The sequence below is a fragment of the Oncorhynchus mykiss genome, chromosome 28 (genome assembly GCF_057628025.1).
Source record: "Oncorhynchus mykiss isolate SJ-2025 chromosome 28, ASM5762802v1, whole genome shotgun sequence".
Classification (NCBI taxonomy): domain Eukaryota; kingdom Metazoa; phylum Chordata; class Actinopteri; order Salmoniformes; family Salmonidae; genus Oncorhynchus; species Oncorhynchus mykiss.
Genome location: NC_143049.1, coordinates 6336691 through 6352500, shown reverse-complemented (window position 1 = coordinate 6352500; position 15810 = coordinate 6336691). Strand labels below are relative to the sequence as shown.

Genomic DNA, 15810 nt, shown 5'->3' with positions numbered 1-15810 from the left:
TCAAGTCCAACGCAGACCGACATGAGAAGACCATCCACTTCAAGAGGAAGCTGATGCAGTGCACCTACTGTCTGAAACACTTCAGAGACCGTACTGATCTACACAGACACCTGTCTTCTGTACACTCCAGAGAAAGAGGGCACTCGTGCCCGGCCTGTGCCAAGGCGTTCAGTACCCAGAAGAACCTGGCCACACATGTCAAGGTGTGCTGCCAGGTGGGGGTGGGGGTGGGGGTAGGGTCATGGAGAAGGGTCGGTATGGGGGTGGGGCAGGGTGGGGTTGCCGAGCAACTGTGGGGCTTGCATCATGAGATGAAGGTAGACGCCCATAGCAACCATAATAGCCATCATCACCATGTGAATGTGGTCGATTGAGCTTGGAAGCATACAAAGATAAAGAGAGTAAACACACACCCACGTACACACACACACACACACATACGCACACACACCCACCCACGTATGCACACACACACACACACACACACACACACACACACACACACACACACACACGTAAACACACACACACCCACGTACGCGCACACACACACACACACACACGTAAACACACACACACACACACCCACGTAAACACACACACACACACACACCCACGTACGCACACACACGCACGCACACACACTCACACACTATACATGCCATTTAATGACCTGTGGTGTCACTTCCTCCATAAACCCATATCTCTCTCCATAACCCCATATCTCCCTCCCTAAACCCATATCTCCCTCCCTAAACCCATATCTTCCTCCCTAAACCCGTATCTCCCTCCATAAACCCATATCTCCCTCCCTAAACCCATATCTTCCTCCCTAAACCCGTATCTCCCTCCATAAACCCATATCTCCCTCCATAAACCCATATCTCTCTCCATAAACCCATATCTTCCTCCCTAAACCCATATCTCCCTCCCTAAACCCATATCTTCCTCCCTAAACCCGTATCTCCCTCCCTAAACCCGTATCTCCCTCCATAAACCCATATCTCTCTCCATAAACCCGTATCTCCCTCCATAAACCCATATCTCTCTCCATAAACCCATATCTCCCTCCCTAAACCCATATCTTCCTCCCTAAACCCGTATCTCCCTCCATAAACCCATATCTCCCTCCCTAAACCCATATCTTCCTCCCTAAACCCGTATCTCCCTCCATAAACCCATATCTCCCTCCATAAACCCATATCTCTCTCCATAAACCCATATCTTCCTCCCTAAACCCATATCTCCCTCCCTAAACCCATATCTTCCTCCCTAAACCCGTATCTCCCTCCCTAAACCCGTATCTCCCTCCATAAACCCATATCTCTCTCCATAAACCCATATCTCCCTCCCTAAACCCGTATCTCCCTCCCTAAACCCATATTTCCCTCCATAAACCCATATCTTCCTCCCTAAACCCATATCTTCCTCCCTAAATCCATATCTCTCTCCATAAACCCATATCTCCCTCCATAAACCCGTATCTCCCTCCATATACCCATATCTCCCTTCACATCAGTGTCGATCTGTGCCCCATATGGCTTTTTTGTAAGAGCACTGGTACATTTTATACAGCCTGTGCAAAATGTGTAAGTATTTGTACATTTATAAGATTAAAGACCGATATTTTATCAAATGTTTGGTTTTTACATATGAGCCTATATTTTTGAGGAGGCTTTAGGCATCTTTTAAAAAAAGCATAATTAATATGCGAAGTTAACAGTGAAAATGTACTGTAACTGCTCAACTGAGAGCTTTGTTTTAATATATATAAATATGTGTGTCCGTGTTTGTCTGTCTGTTTGTCATTCTGTCACTTGTTTATGGAGTTGAAATAGGGCTGCTCATTTCATTGATGATATTGTGCTGCTGTTGGAAATAGGATCAGGTCTAGGATCAGCTTCCAGTACCTTTCTTAAATCGTCACTATTAGGGGGCGAAACACAAAGCTGACTTTAGTGGGGAACTTTGTTCTTTCCCCCAGCCCCCTGTCTCCCTCTGTGTCGCCAGTCAGGGCTCAACCTATAGGCCCTCTTCTCCATACAGGGAGATCTGTATCTCCAGTTCTTTACTTCTCACTAAAACTATTCAGAAACTGACTGCTACCACAAGTCAGCACCACCTCCTGTTTACGTGACACATTCACTGTCAGTGTTCATGCTGCACACTCTGATCAGAGGCTTATCTAGTCGGAAACAATGCTACAATCATCTGTTTTAATTCAAATCAGGAAGTCTCACTGAAACAACTCAGGTGTAAAACCATCTCACATTCAGAGTCGACAACTGTGACAGATACAACGGCCCTTAGGGGCTAATGTTTACCCAAATCGTCTTCCACTAAAGTACACCTAAATGGATTTGAGGACAGAGGTATCACTCTATGTTTTGGGACAATGACTGGTTTCCCTTCCTTCATCTGCTCTGGTGTGAACTAAATGGACTGGTGTAAGCAGGTTTCTGTGAAGGCATTTTCATTTTCCTACATTTGGCCTGTGTTGGCCTGTGTTGTTTTCAGATCCGTGCTGATGCAACTTAAAACAATAGAGACACGCTGTTGGGATGGGGTTAGGGTCGTTCCAAATCCCCTTCTCTGTGCGCTGCGCCCAATCCTCCTTACCCCCTCTATAAGCCCAGCTGAAGGAGAATAGTAATTGGCTCTTCTCAGCTCCAGCCCTTATTGACCTAAGACTCTTCAGCTAAAGAGGAAGTGGGCGGAGGAGGGGCATGACCTCTCTGACCTGAAAAGAATAGAGAGGGAGAGTACATGGGAAATGGAGTTGGATGGTGTGGTTGGATGGTGTGGTCAGAGAGGGGCAGACTGTTCATTGTAACACAGTCTGTGGTTGATGTACAGGGAGTAAGTAATGTTTGTGAATGACAGGGTGGTACTGAAAACTAGGCCAAACCTATCACTTACTGTATCTTAAATGGAATTTTTGTCTTCCTCCTGCTTCCTATGATTTGAAAACAAGGGGCATGAGTTTTGAATGTATAATTTGGTTGTTGGATTGATGCTATTTGAGTAACTGAATTGTAGAACCACAAAGCTCTCTCTCTCTCTCTCTCCCTGTCTCTCTGTCCCTCTCTCTCTCTCTCTCTGTCTCTCTCTCTCTCTCTCTCTCGCTCTTGCTCACTCTCTCTCTCGCTTTCTCTCTCACTCTCTCTCTGTCTCTCTCTCTCTCGCTTTCTCTCTCCCACTCTATCTCTGTCTCTCTCTCTCTCTCTATCTCTCTGTCTCTCGCTCTCTGTTGGTCCTTAAGGACTTAAGCATGTCACAGTGTTTGAGTGGTTTGACTAAAATGCTGTCTCGCAATAAATGTTCATCTCTGAGAGCGATGACTCCTAAAACCCAGCTAACAACAAACGTTCCCACAACATTGGAGAACATTCCCTTAAGAGTCTCATTAGGACATCAACGTCACTCAAAACATACCCAAAACGTGGTTACCATGTTCACAGAATATAAGATATTAATTTTATAGACACAATTTCTGGGAATGTTGCAGGAACATTCATGTGTTCAGTTTTCTGAGGGTTAAGAGAACATTTCATCAATGTCACACCAAACATACACAAAACATGGTTACCATGTTCTCAGAATATAAGATATTAATGTTCTAGAACGTTCTGTGGTGGTCCCCTGGTGGTTTTAGTCTAGTTCCCAGCTTGTTTCAGGGATGTCCCTAAAGAGGTGTTTCTTTACACACCACCCCTTGTTTCTGTTGCAGAGTCGAGGCTCTGATTGGCTAACCACTGTTCCATTCACAGTTCTTTGTCTGTTGGCAAGGTTAGGGACACACACACGGTGCTTTTAAAGATCAGAATACCGTGAACCTAAAGGTTGTGAGTTTAGATCCCCGGTGTAGACATGTTGAATAGTAACTACTTTATAAATGAACAGTGTAATCATGTACACTACCATTCAATAGTTTGGGGTCACTTAGAAATGTCCTTGTTTTTGAAAGAAAAACACTTTTTGCACGTTAAAATAACATCACATTGATCAGAAATACAGCGTGGACATTGTTAATGTTGTAAATGACTATTGTAGCTGGAAACGGCTGATTTTTTTATGGAATATATCTACATAGGCGTACAGAGGCCCATTATCAGCAACCATCACTCCTGTGTTCCAATGGCACGTTGTGTTAGCTAATCCAAGTTTATCATTTTAAAAGTCTAAATGATCATTAGAAAACCCTTTTTAAAGAAGCAATACAACTGGCCTTCTTTAGACTAGTTGAGTGTCTGGAGCATCAGCATTTGTGGGTTTGATTACAGGCTCAAAATGGCCAGAAACTCATCAGTCTATTCTTGTTCTGAGAAATGAAGGCTATTCCATGCGAGAAATTGTCAAGAAACTGAAGATCTCGTACAATGCTGTGTACTACTCCCTTCACAGAACAGCGTAAACTGTCTCTAACCAGAATACAAAGAGGAGTGGGAGGCCCCGGTGCACAACTGAGCAAGAGGACGAGTACATTAGATTGTCTAGTTTGAGAAACAGATGCCTCACAAGTCCTCAACTAGCAGCTTCATTAAATAGTACCCGCAAAACACCAGTTTCAACGTCAACTGTGATGAGGAAACTATGGGATGCAATTTCAGTACAGTTTCAATTTCAATGACAGAATGTCCTTTGTTTTAAACCTGTGTATTGCAATGTTTTAATGAAACGGGTCTAGAACATTCATATCTTATATTCTGAGAACATGGCAACCATGTTCTGTGTATGTTTGGTGTAAAATGTGTGGAATATTCTCAGAATCCTCATAACTGGACACCTGAATGTTCCTGCAACGTTCCCACTAAATGGGACTAGAAAATGTATCATTTACATTCTAAGAACATGGCAACCACGTTCTGGGTAAGTTAGTTTTGTTTGACATTAAAGGAATGCTCTCCTAACTCTTAAAACCTCTTGGAACTACCGCTCCCGGATCCGGGAGAATTGTCATCAACTGTCACTAATTAGCATAACGCAACGGACAAAAAATATTACTAGAAAATATTCAAATTCATGAAATCACAAGTGAAATATAGCGAAACACAGCTTAGCCTTTTGTTAATCACCCTGTCATCTCAGATTTTGAAATGATGCTTTACAGCCAAAGCAAGACAAGCATTTGTGTAAGTTTATCGATAGCCTAGCATAGAATTATGCCTAGCTAGCAGCAGGCAGCTTGGTCACGAAAATCAGAAAAGCAATCAAATTAAATCATTTACCTTTGATGAGCTTCAGGTGTTTTCACTCACGAGACTCCCAGTTAGATAGCAAATGTTCTTTTTTTCCATAAAGATTATTTTGTGTAGCCGAAATAGCTCCGTTTGTTCTTCACGTTTGGCTGAGAAATCGACCGGAAATTGCGGTCACGACAACGGCGAAAAATATTCCAAATTAGATCCATAATATCGCCAGAAACATGGCAAACGTTTTTTATAATCAATCCTAAAGGTGTTTTTCAAATAGTATTCGGCCCCCTTGAACTTTGCGACCTTTTGCCACATTTCAGGCTTCAAACCTAAAGATATAAAACTTTATTTTTTTGTGAAGAATCAACAACAAGTGGGACACAATCATGAAGTGGAACGACATTTATTGGATATTTCAAACTTTTTTAACAAATCAAAAACTGAAAAATTGGGCGTGCAAAATTATTCAGCCCCCTTAAGTTAATACTTTGTAGCGCCACCTTTTGCTGCGATTACAGCTGTAAGTTGCTTGGGGTATGTCTCTATCAGTTTTGCACATCGAGAGACTGAAATTTTTTCCCATTCCTCCTTGCAAAACAGCTCGAGCTCAGTGAGGTTGGATGGAGAGCATTTGTGAACAGCAGTTTTCAGTTCTTTCCACAGATTCTCGATTGGATTCAGGTCTGGACTTTGACTTGGCCATTCTAACACCTGGATATCTTTATTTTTGAACCATTCCATTGTAGATTTTGCTTTATGTTTTGGATCATTGTCTTGTTGGAAGACAAATCTCCCTCCCAGTCTCAGGTCTTTTGCAGACTCCATCAGGTTTTCTTCCAGAATGGTCCTGTATTTGGCTCCATCCATCTTCCCATCAATTCTAACCATCTTCCCTGTCCCTGCTGAAGAAAAGCAGGCCCAAACCATGATGCTGCCACCACCATGTTTGACAGTGGGGATGGTGTGTTCAGCTGTGTTGCTTTTACGCCAAACATAACGTTTTCATTGTTGCCAAAAAGTTCAATTTTGGTTTCATCTGACCAGAGCACCTTCTTCCACATGTTTGGTGTGTCTCCCAGGTGGCTTGTGGCAAACTTTAAACAACACTTTTTATGGATATCTTTAAGAAATGGCTTTCTTCTTGCCACTCTTCCATAAAGGCCAGATTTGTGCAATATATGACTGATTGTTGTCCTATGGACCTCTGAGACTATCACAGTGCAGGTGCATTTATACGGAGACTTGATTACACACAGGTGGATTGTATTTATCATCATTAGTCATTTAGGTCAACATTGGATCATTCAGAGATCCTCACTGAACTTCTGGAGAGAGTTTGCTGCACTGAAGGTAAAGGGGCTGAATAATTTTGCACGCCCAATTTTTCAGTTTTTGATTTGTTAAAAAAGTTTGAAATATCCAATAAATGTCGTTCCACTTCATGATTGTGTCCCACTTGTTGTTGATTCTTCACAAAAAAATACAGTTTTATATCTTTATGTTTGAAGCCTGAAATGTGGCAAAAGGTCGCAAAGTTCAAGGGGGCCGAATACTTTCGCAAGGCACTGTATCTATTCGATAATATATCAACCGGGTCAGTTGGCTTCTTAGTAGGAGCGAGAGAAACAATGGCCGCATTTGTCTATTATGCACATATCACTCTGAGAGCCACCAGCTGACCACTGACGCAATGTTGTCGCTCACGCTCATTTTTCAAAATAAAAGCCTGAAACTATGTCTTGTGACCCTAGACACATTAGGGAAGCCATATAAAAAGGAATCTGGTTGATATCCCTTTCACTGCTCAATAGGGACGCATAGGAACGCAGAGGTTTCTAAATAAGAGTCACTTCCTGATTGGATTTTTCTCAGGCTTTCGCCTGCAATATCAGTTCTGTTATTCTCACGGACAATATTTTTACAGTTTTGGAAACTTTAGAGTGTTTTCTATCCTAAGCTATCAATTATATGCTTATTCTATTATCTGGTCCTGAAAAGTAGCCCGATTACGTTGGGAACGTTATTTTTCCTAAAATGAAAATAGTGCCCCCTTTAACGCCAAAACATGCTAAATAGGGTCTCAGGAGGTTTTTGCTAACATACATAAAATGTTCACCTAACTAACAGAAAACTGGACACTCAAACATCAGGGGAACATTACAGAAAAGTTCTCTCTGTTAGCTGGGAATAGTCCTCTTTCCGCTTCCTCATTCTGATCATTCTGAGGGAGAGAGGGTATTTTTCTGGCTGTTTGACTGTAGTACAGTAGCATGTAGTGTCCTAATGTCATGGGAGGGCATCAACCAATTAGCCAATCAACCAACCACTCATTCAATCAAATTTGGATTCACACTGGACCTTTTACAAATGCATCTGACCAAAAAAAGCCAGCCTTGTGTCAAACCCCAAAGGGCAATGACAAGATAAAGCTATGTTTGCCAGTCCTGGTCAATGTGTGTCTGTACCCATACTGGGAATATTACTCAAAGGGACGAGCAGAGGCCCCATTCATGGAACTTTAGGGGCATCAGCCATTATGATTCTGGTCAAAAGCAGTGCACTCTAGGGTGTCACATGCCCTGTAGGTCATTTTGGTGTTTTTCACACAAACAGATATGAGAATGGAGCAAGTGGAACTTGTAGTCTTGTTTAAGAAACTCATCCCTGAGCTGACATAGAAAAAAACTCAGTCAAATGTCGACCCCTAAAAACCTGGGGTCCCGTTTTTTGGGGAGAAAGACTCTGGCCTATGGTCAAAACAGGGAAGCAGGCTAGGCTCCTCTCATGTGAATCCAGACTGATTACAGACCAGATGGTATTAGGCCTTTTTATAAAGAGCAAATGAGGCTGATTTCAGTTGCACTGTTGTTGTTTTGTTTTGTAAAAGGGTATTTTAGACTGTATTTTTTATCTTTCCATTCCCGAATATCACATATCGATATGTATTTTTCTGAAGTTTGATGCCATTTCCTGGTAGTTTGTATTCTGTAATCAATAAACTGTGAAGGAATACACGTGTGGGCGTTGGGTCTGATAGTGTTTTGTTGTGTTTGAGTCCGGTAGTTATGTAGAAATATACACATATATACACAATATACACTGTATAAAATCATGCATTTAACACACATTCATTTTCCTTTCCTAAATTGTCTTACCAGGTAAGTAATATCTGCATACTGTGTGAGTATATAAAAGGCTTTTGGTTGTAGATATAGACTCTGCTCCATAGACTTTGAGTTACGGCCATGTAAAAGGCTTTTGGTTGTAGATATAGACTCTGCTCCATAGACTTTGAGTTACGGCCATGTAAAAGGCTTTTGGTTGTAGATATAGACTCTGCTCCATAGACTTTGAGTTACGGCATGGAAAAGGCTTTTGGTTGTAGATATAGACTCTGCTCCATAGACTTTGAGTTACGGCCATGTAAAAGGCTTTTGGTTGTAGATATAGACTCTGCTCCATAGACTTTGAGTTACGGCATGGAAAAGGCTTTTGGTTGTAGATATAGACTCTGCTCCATAGACTTTGAGTTATGGCCATGTTACCCAAACAAGTCATGCCTAACAGTTTAAGGTCGGATGAGCTGGTCATGTTTTCTATTCTGACTCCCTGAGCCTTCCTAATGTCAGGTAACCAACATGTGTGTCACACACCCACTGGTCTTGTCTTACTTGAGGTTTGCTCCTCACCCAATCTATTAACCCACTGGGCACACACTGGTTGAACCAACATTGTTTCCAGGTCATTTCAGAGAAATCACGTGGAACCAAAGTGGAATAGACATTGAATTGACGTCTGTCCCCAGTGGGACGCTTTTTGCCCGAACACATTTAGTCAACGTCCGGGTAAGACGCCTGTGTGCACACACAGACATCAACACAATATGTCTGCTTAGCCTTTAGATGTTGAATTAGTGGGCTTAGCGGAGGCTGTAGAATAGGGCTCTCCAACCCTGTTTCTGGAGAGCTATGCCGTCCTGTACGTTTGGCTCCAACCCTAAACTAGCGCACCTGACTGTAATAATTAGCTGGTCGATAAGGTCAGTTACAGTTGGGATTGGGGTGAAAACATAAAGGAGGGCGGCACCCCAGGAACAGAGTTGGAGAGCCCTGTTATATGTCATGTGTAGATATAGAGCTATCAGAGCCGTCCATCCAAGCCCTGCTGTGTTGTAATACCTCTCCATCATCGCTCTCCCCTTTAACCTTTGTATGTATGTAGTTTGTACCTGATCTCACGTGTGTGTTGATCTTAACCCAATTCATCCTGAGTTGATCTATTATGTAAAGTGGAGATGTAGCTCTATTGTAGGCCTTTATCCTTACTATATTGTTCTCTGTCTCTCTCTGATGTCTTTGTTTGATCCAATAGAATAGTCACTGACATTTAGGTGGGCATCAGAGTTGGTAATACACTCTAATGTTAAATATAGGATGGCAGTGTCTTTTAAACCTGAGTCTTTGATCAATTGAACCTGTCACTTAAATTGCTCTTCTGGTATTTTATTAATCTAACTGATGTAGACGTTTTGAATGAGCTTTAAACAAACTGTGGTTTAACTCACGCAGACTAGATGCAAACTAATCTCTCTCTCTCTCTCTCGCTCTCTCTCTCTCTCTCTCTCTCTCTCTCTCTCTCTCTCTCTCTCTCTCTCCAGTGAATGACTTCACAGTGATCCGTAAGAAGTTTAAGTGTCCCTACTGTAGTTTCTCTGCCATGCACCAGTGCATCCTAAAGAGGCACATGCGCTCCCACACGGGTGAGAGGCCCTACCCCTGTGAGATCTGTGGCAAGAAGTTCACCAGGAGGGAGCACATGAAGAGACACACACTGGTAAGAGCAGTGCAGTATCAGACAGTCACCACCGGGGTACAGCAGTGAGCTGAGACACACACTGGTAAGAGCAGTGCAGTAGCAGACAGTCACCACCGGGGTACAGCAGTGAGCTGAGACACACTGGTAAGAGCAGTGCAGTAGCAGACAGTCACCACCGGGGTACAGCAGTGAGCTGAGACACACACTGGTAAGAGCAGTGCAGTAGCAGACAGTCACCACCGGGGTACAGCAGTGAGCTGAGACACACACTGATAAGAGCAGTGCAGTAGCAGACAGTCACAGAGAGCAGAGTCCCAGTCAGCTGCTGTGCTGTGCTCAGGGGAGAGGAGATCAGAGAGCAGAGTCCCAGTCAGCTGCTGTGCTGTGCTCAGGGTAGAGGAGTTCAGAGAGCAGAGACCCAGTCAGCTGCTGTGCTGTGCTCAGGGGAGAGGAGATCAGAGAGCAGAGTCCCAGTCAGCTGCAGTGCTGTGCTCAGGGTAGAGGAGTTCAGAGAGCAGAGACCCAGTCAGCTGCTGTGATGTGCTCAGGGGAGGAGTTCAGAGAGCAGAGTCCCAGTCAGCTGCTGTGCTGTGCTCAGGGGAGAGGAGTTCAGAGAGCAGAGTCCCAGTCAGCTGCTGTGCTGTGCTCAGGGGAGAGGACTTAAGAGAGCAGAGTCCCAGTCAGCTGCTGTGCTGTGCTCAGGGGAGAGGAGTTCAGAGAGCAGAGTCCCAGTCAGCTGCTGTGCTCAGGGGAGAGGAGTTCAGAGAGCAGAGTCCCAGTCAGCTGCTGTGCTCAGGGGAGAGGAGTTCAGAGAGCAGAGTCCCAGTCAGCTGCTGTGCTGTGCTCAGGGGAGAGGAGTTCAGAGAGCAGAGTCCCAGTCAGCTGCTGTGCTCAAGGGAGAGGAGTTCAGAGAGCAGAGTCCCAGTCAGCTGCTGTGCTCAGGGGAGAGGAGTTCAGAGAGCAGAGTCCCAGTCAGCTGCTGTGCTGTGCTCAGGGGAGAGGAGTTCAGAGAGCAGAGTCCCAGTCAGCTGCTGTGCTGTGCTCAGGGGAGAGGAGTTCAGAGAGCAGAGTCCCATTCAGCTTCTGTGCTGTGCTCAGGGGAGAGGAGTTCAGAGAGCAGAGTCCCAGTCAGCTGCTGTGCTGTGCTCAGGGGAGAGGAGTTCAGAGAACAGAGTCCCAGTCAGCTGCTGTGATGTGCTCAGGGGAGAGGAGTTCAGAGAACAGAGTCCCAGTCAGCTGCTGTGATGTGCTCAGGGGAGAGGAGTTCAGAGAGCAGAGTCCCAGTCAGCTGCTGTGCTCAGGGGAGAGGAGTTCAGAGAGCAGAGTCCCAGTCAGCTGCTGTGCTGTGCTCAGGGGAGAGGAGTTCAGAGAGCAGAGTCCCAGTCAGCTGCTGTGCTGTGCTCAGGGGAGAGGAGTTCAGAGAGCAGAGTCCCAGTCAGCTGCTGTGCTCAAGGGAGAGGAGTTCAGAGAGCAGAGTCCCAGTCAGCTGCTGTGCTCAGGGGAGAGGAGTTCAGAGAGCAGAGTCCCAGTCAGCTGCTGTGCTGTGCTCAGGGGAGAGGAGTTCAGAGAGCAGAGTCCCAGTCAGCTGCTATGCTGTGCTCAGGGGAGAGGAGTTCAGAGAACAGAGTCCAAGTCAGCTGCTGTGCTGTGCTCAGGGGAGAAGAGTTCAGAGAACAGAGTCCCAGTCAGCTGCTGTGCTGTGCTCAGGGGAGAGGAGTTCAGAGAGCAGAGTCCCATTCAGCTTCTGTGCTGTGCTCAGGGGAGAGGAGTTCAGAGAGCAGAGTCCCAGTCAGCTGCTCTGCTGTGCTCAGGGGAGAGGAGTTCAGAGAACAGAGTCCCAGTCAGCTGCTGTGATGTGCTCAGGGGAGAGGAGTTCAGAGAGCAGAGTCCCAGTCAGCTGCTGTGCTCAGGGGAGAGGAGTTCAGAGAGCAGAGTCCCAGTCAGCTGCTGTGCTGTGCTCAGGGGAGAGGAGTTCAGAGAGCAGAGTCCCAGTCAGCTGCTGTGCTGTGCTCAGGGGAGAGGAGTTCAGAGAGCAGAGTCCCAGTCAGCTGCTGTGCTCAAGGGAGAGGAGTTCAGAGAGCAGAGTCCCAGTCAGCTGCTGTGCTCAGGGGAGAGGAGTTCAGAGAGCAGAGTCCCAGTCAGCTGCTGTGCTGTGCTCAGGGGAGAGGAGTTCAGAGAGCAGAGTCCCATTCAGCTGCTGTGCTGTGCTCAGGGGAGAGGAGTTCAGAGAACAGAGACCAAGTCAGCTGCTGTGCTGTGCTCAGGGGAGAAGAGTTCAGAGAACAGAGTCCCAGTCAGCTGCTGTGCTGTGCTCAGGGGAGAGGAGTTCAGAGAGCAGAGTCCCATTCAGCTTCTGTGCTGTGCTCAGGGGAGAGGAGTTCAGAGAGCAGAGTCCCAGTCAGCTGCTGTGATGTGCTCAGGGGAGAGGAGTTCAGAGAGCAGAGTCCCAGTCAGCTGCTGTGCTCAGGGGAGAGGAGTTCAGAGAGCAGAGTCCCAGTCAGCTGCTGTGCTGTGCTCAGGGGAGAGGAGTTCAGAGAGCAGAGTCCCAGTCAGCTGCTGTGCTGTGCTCAGGGGAGAGGAGTTCAGAGAGCAGAGTCCCAGTCAGCTGCTGTGCTCAGGGGAGAGGAGTTCAGAGAGCAGAGTCCCAGTCAGCTGCTGTGCTGTGCTCAGGGGAGAGGAGTTCAGAGAGCAGAGTCCCAGTCAGCTGCTATGCTGTGCTCAGGGGAGAGGAGTTCAGAGAACAGAGTCCAAGTCAGCTGCTGTGCTGTGCTCAGGGGAGAAGAGTTCAGAGAACAGAGTCCCAGTCAGCTGCTGTGCTGTGCTCAGGGGAGAGGAGTTCAGAGAGCAGAGTCCCATTCAGTTTCTGTGCTGTGCTCAGGGGAGAGGAGTTCAGAGAGCAGAGTCCCAGTCAGCTGCTGTGCTGTGCTCAGGGGAGAGGAGTTCAGAGAACAGAGTCCCAGTCAGCTGCTGTGATGTGCTCAGGGGAGAGGAGTTCAGAGAGCAGAGTCCCAGTCAGCTGCTGTGCTCAGGGGAGAGGAGTTCAGAGAGCAGAGTCCCAGTCAGCTGCTGTGCTGTGCTCAGGGGAGAGGAGTTCAGAGAGCAGAGTCCCAGTCAGCTGCTGTGCTGTGCTCAGGGGAGAGGAGTTCAGAGAGCAGAGTCCCAGTCAGCTGCTGTGCTCAAGGGAGAGGAGTTCAGAGAGCAGAGTCCCAGTCAGCTGCTGTGCTCAGGGGAGAGGAGTTCAGAGAGCAGAGTCCCAGTCAGCTGCTGTGCTGTGCTCAGGGGAGAGGAGTTCAGAGAGCAGAGTCCCATTCAGCTGCTGTGCTGTGCTCAGGGGAGAGGAGTTCAGAGAACAGAGACCAAGTCAGCTGCTGTGCTGTGCTCAGGGGAGAAGAGTTCAGAGAACAGAGTCCCAGTCAGCTGCTGTGCTGTGCTCAGGGGAGAGGAGTTCAGAGAGCAGAGTCCCATTCAGCTTCTGTGCTCAGGGGAGAGGAGTTCAGAGAGCAGAGTCCCAGTCAGCTGCTGTGCTGTGCTCAGGGGAGAGGAGTTCTGAGAACAGAGTCCCAGTCAGCTGCTGTGATGTGCTCAGGGGAGAGGAGTTCAGAGAGCAGAGTCCCATTCAGCTTCTGTGCTCAGGGGAGAGGAGTTCAGAGAGCAGAGTCCCAGTCAGCTGCTGTGCTGTGCTCAGGGGAGAGGAGTTCTGAGAACAGAGTCCCAGTCAGCTGCTGTGCTGTGCTCAGGGGAGGAGTTCACAGAGCAGAGTCCCAGTCAGCTGCTGTGCTGTGCTCAGGGGAGAGGAGTTCAGAGAGCAGAGTCCCAGTCAGCTGCTGTGCTCAGGGGGGAGGAGTTCAGAGAGCAGAGTCCCAGTCAGCTGCTGTGCTCAGGGGAGAGGAGTTCAGAGAGCAGAGTCCCAGTCAGCTGCTGTGCTGTGCTCAGGGGAGAGGAGTTCAGAGAACAGAGTCCCAGTCAGCTGCTGTGCTGTTCTCAGGGGAGAGGAGTTCAGAGAGCAGAGTCCCATTCAGCTTCTGTGCTGTGCTCAGGGGAGAGGAGTTCCGAGAGCAGAGTCCCAGTCAGCTGCTGTGCTGTGCTCAGGGGAGAGGAGTTCAGAGAGCAGAGTCCCAGTCAGCTGCTGTGCTGTGCTCCGGGGAGGAGTTCACAGAGCAGAGTCCCAGTCAGCTGCTGTGCTCAGGGGAGAGGAGTTCAGAGAGCAGAGTCCCAGTCAGCTGCTGTGTTCAGGGGAGGAGTTCACAGAGCAGAGTCCCAGTCAGCTGCTGTGCTCAAGGGAGAGGAGTTCAGAGAGCAGAGTCCCAGTCAGCTGCTGTGCTCAGGGGAGAGGAGTTCAGAGAGCAGAGTCCCAGTCAGCTGCTGTGCTGTGCTCAGGGGAGAGGAGTTCAGAGAGCAGAGTCCCAGTCAGCTGCTGTGCTGTGCTCAGGGGAGAGGAGTTCAGAGAACAGAGTCCCAGTCAGCTGCTGTGCTGTGCTCATGGGAGAAGAGTTCAGAGAACAGAGTCCCAGTCAGCTCCTGTGCTGTGCTCAGGGGAGAGGAGTTCAGAGAGCAGAGTCCCATTCAGCTTCTGTGCTGTGCTCAGGGGAGAGGAGTTCCGAGAGCAGAGTCCCAGTCAGCTGCTGTGCTGTGCTCGGGGGAGAGGAGTTCAGAGAGCAGTCCCAGTCAGCTGCTGTGCTCAGGGGAGAGGAGTTCAGAGAGCAGAGTCCCAGTCAGCTGATGTGCTCAGGGGAGAGGAGTTCAGAGAGCAGAGTCCCAGTCAGCTGCTGTGCTGTGCTCAGGGGAGAGGAGTTCAGAGAACAGAGTCCCAGTCAGCTGCTGTGCTGTTCTCAGGGGAGGAGTTCAGAGAGCAGAGTCCCAGTCAGCTGCTGTGCTGTGCTCAGGGGAGAGGAGTTCAGAGAGCAGAGTCCCAGTCAGCTGCTGTGCTCAGGGGAGAGGAGTTCAGAGAGCAGAGTCCCAGTCAGCTGCTGTGCTCAGGGGAGAGGAGTTCAGAGAGCAGAGTCCCAGTCAGCTGCTGTGCTCGGGGGAGAGGAGTTCAGAGAGCAGAGTCCCAGTCAGCTGCTGTGCTGTGCTGAGGGGAGAGGAGTTCAGAGAGCAGAGTCCCAGTCAGCTGCTGTGCTCAGGGGAGAGGAGTTCAGAGAGCAGAGTCCCAGTCAGCTGCTGTGCTCAGGGGAGAGGAGTTCAGAGAGCAGAGTCCCAGTCAGCTGCTGTGCTCAGGGGAGAGGAGTTCAGAGAGCAGAGTCCCAGTCAGCTGCTGTGCTGTGCTCAGGGGAGAGGAGTTCAGAGAACAGAGTCCCAGTCAGCTGCTGTGCTGTTCTCAGGGGAGGAGTTCAGAGAGCAGAGTCCCAGTCAGCTGCTGTGCTCAGGGAAGAGGAGTTCAGAGAGCAGAGTCCCAGTCAGCTGCTGTGCTGTGCTCAGGAGAGAGGAGTTCAGAGAGCAGAGTCCCAGTCAGCTGCTGTGCTCAGGGGAGAGGAGTTCAGAGAGCAGTCCCAGTCAGCTGCTGTGCTCAGGGGAGAGGAGTTCCGAGAGCAGAGTCCGAGTCAGCTGCTGTGCTGTGCTCAGGGGAGGAGTTCACAGAGCAGAGTCCCAGTCAGCTGCTGTGCTGTGCTCAAGGGAGAGGAGTTCAGAGAGCAGAGTCCCAGTCAGCTGCTGTGCTCAGGGGGGAGGAGTTCAGAGAGCAGAGTCCCAGTCAGCTGCTGTGCTCAGGGGAGAGGAGTTCAGAGAGCAGAGTCCCAGTCAGCTGCTGTGCTGTGCTCAGGGGAGGAGTTCACAGAGCAGAGTCCCAGTCAGCTGCTGTGCT

At 48.2% G+C, this 15810-nt stretch overlaps 1 protein-coding gene across 3 annotated transcripts in view; it reads left to right on the top strand.

The window, feature by feature from the left end:
* zbtb46 (zinc finger and BTB domain containing 46) overlaps positions 1 to 15810 on the top strand; it is a 218554-nt gene that overhangs the window by 197644 nt on the left and 5100 nt on the right. For 2 of the 3 annotated variants that reach the window (XM_090225674.1, XM_090225675.1), the window contains exon 5: positions 9853 to 10028. In XM_090225674.1, the coding sequence (XP_090081800.1) occupies positions 9853 to 10028 (176 nt within the window). Of the gene's footprint in view, positions 1788 to 9852; positions 10029 to 15810 lie in introns of those variants that run through there. The other variant, XM_090225673.1, reaches the window with a different exon arrangement.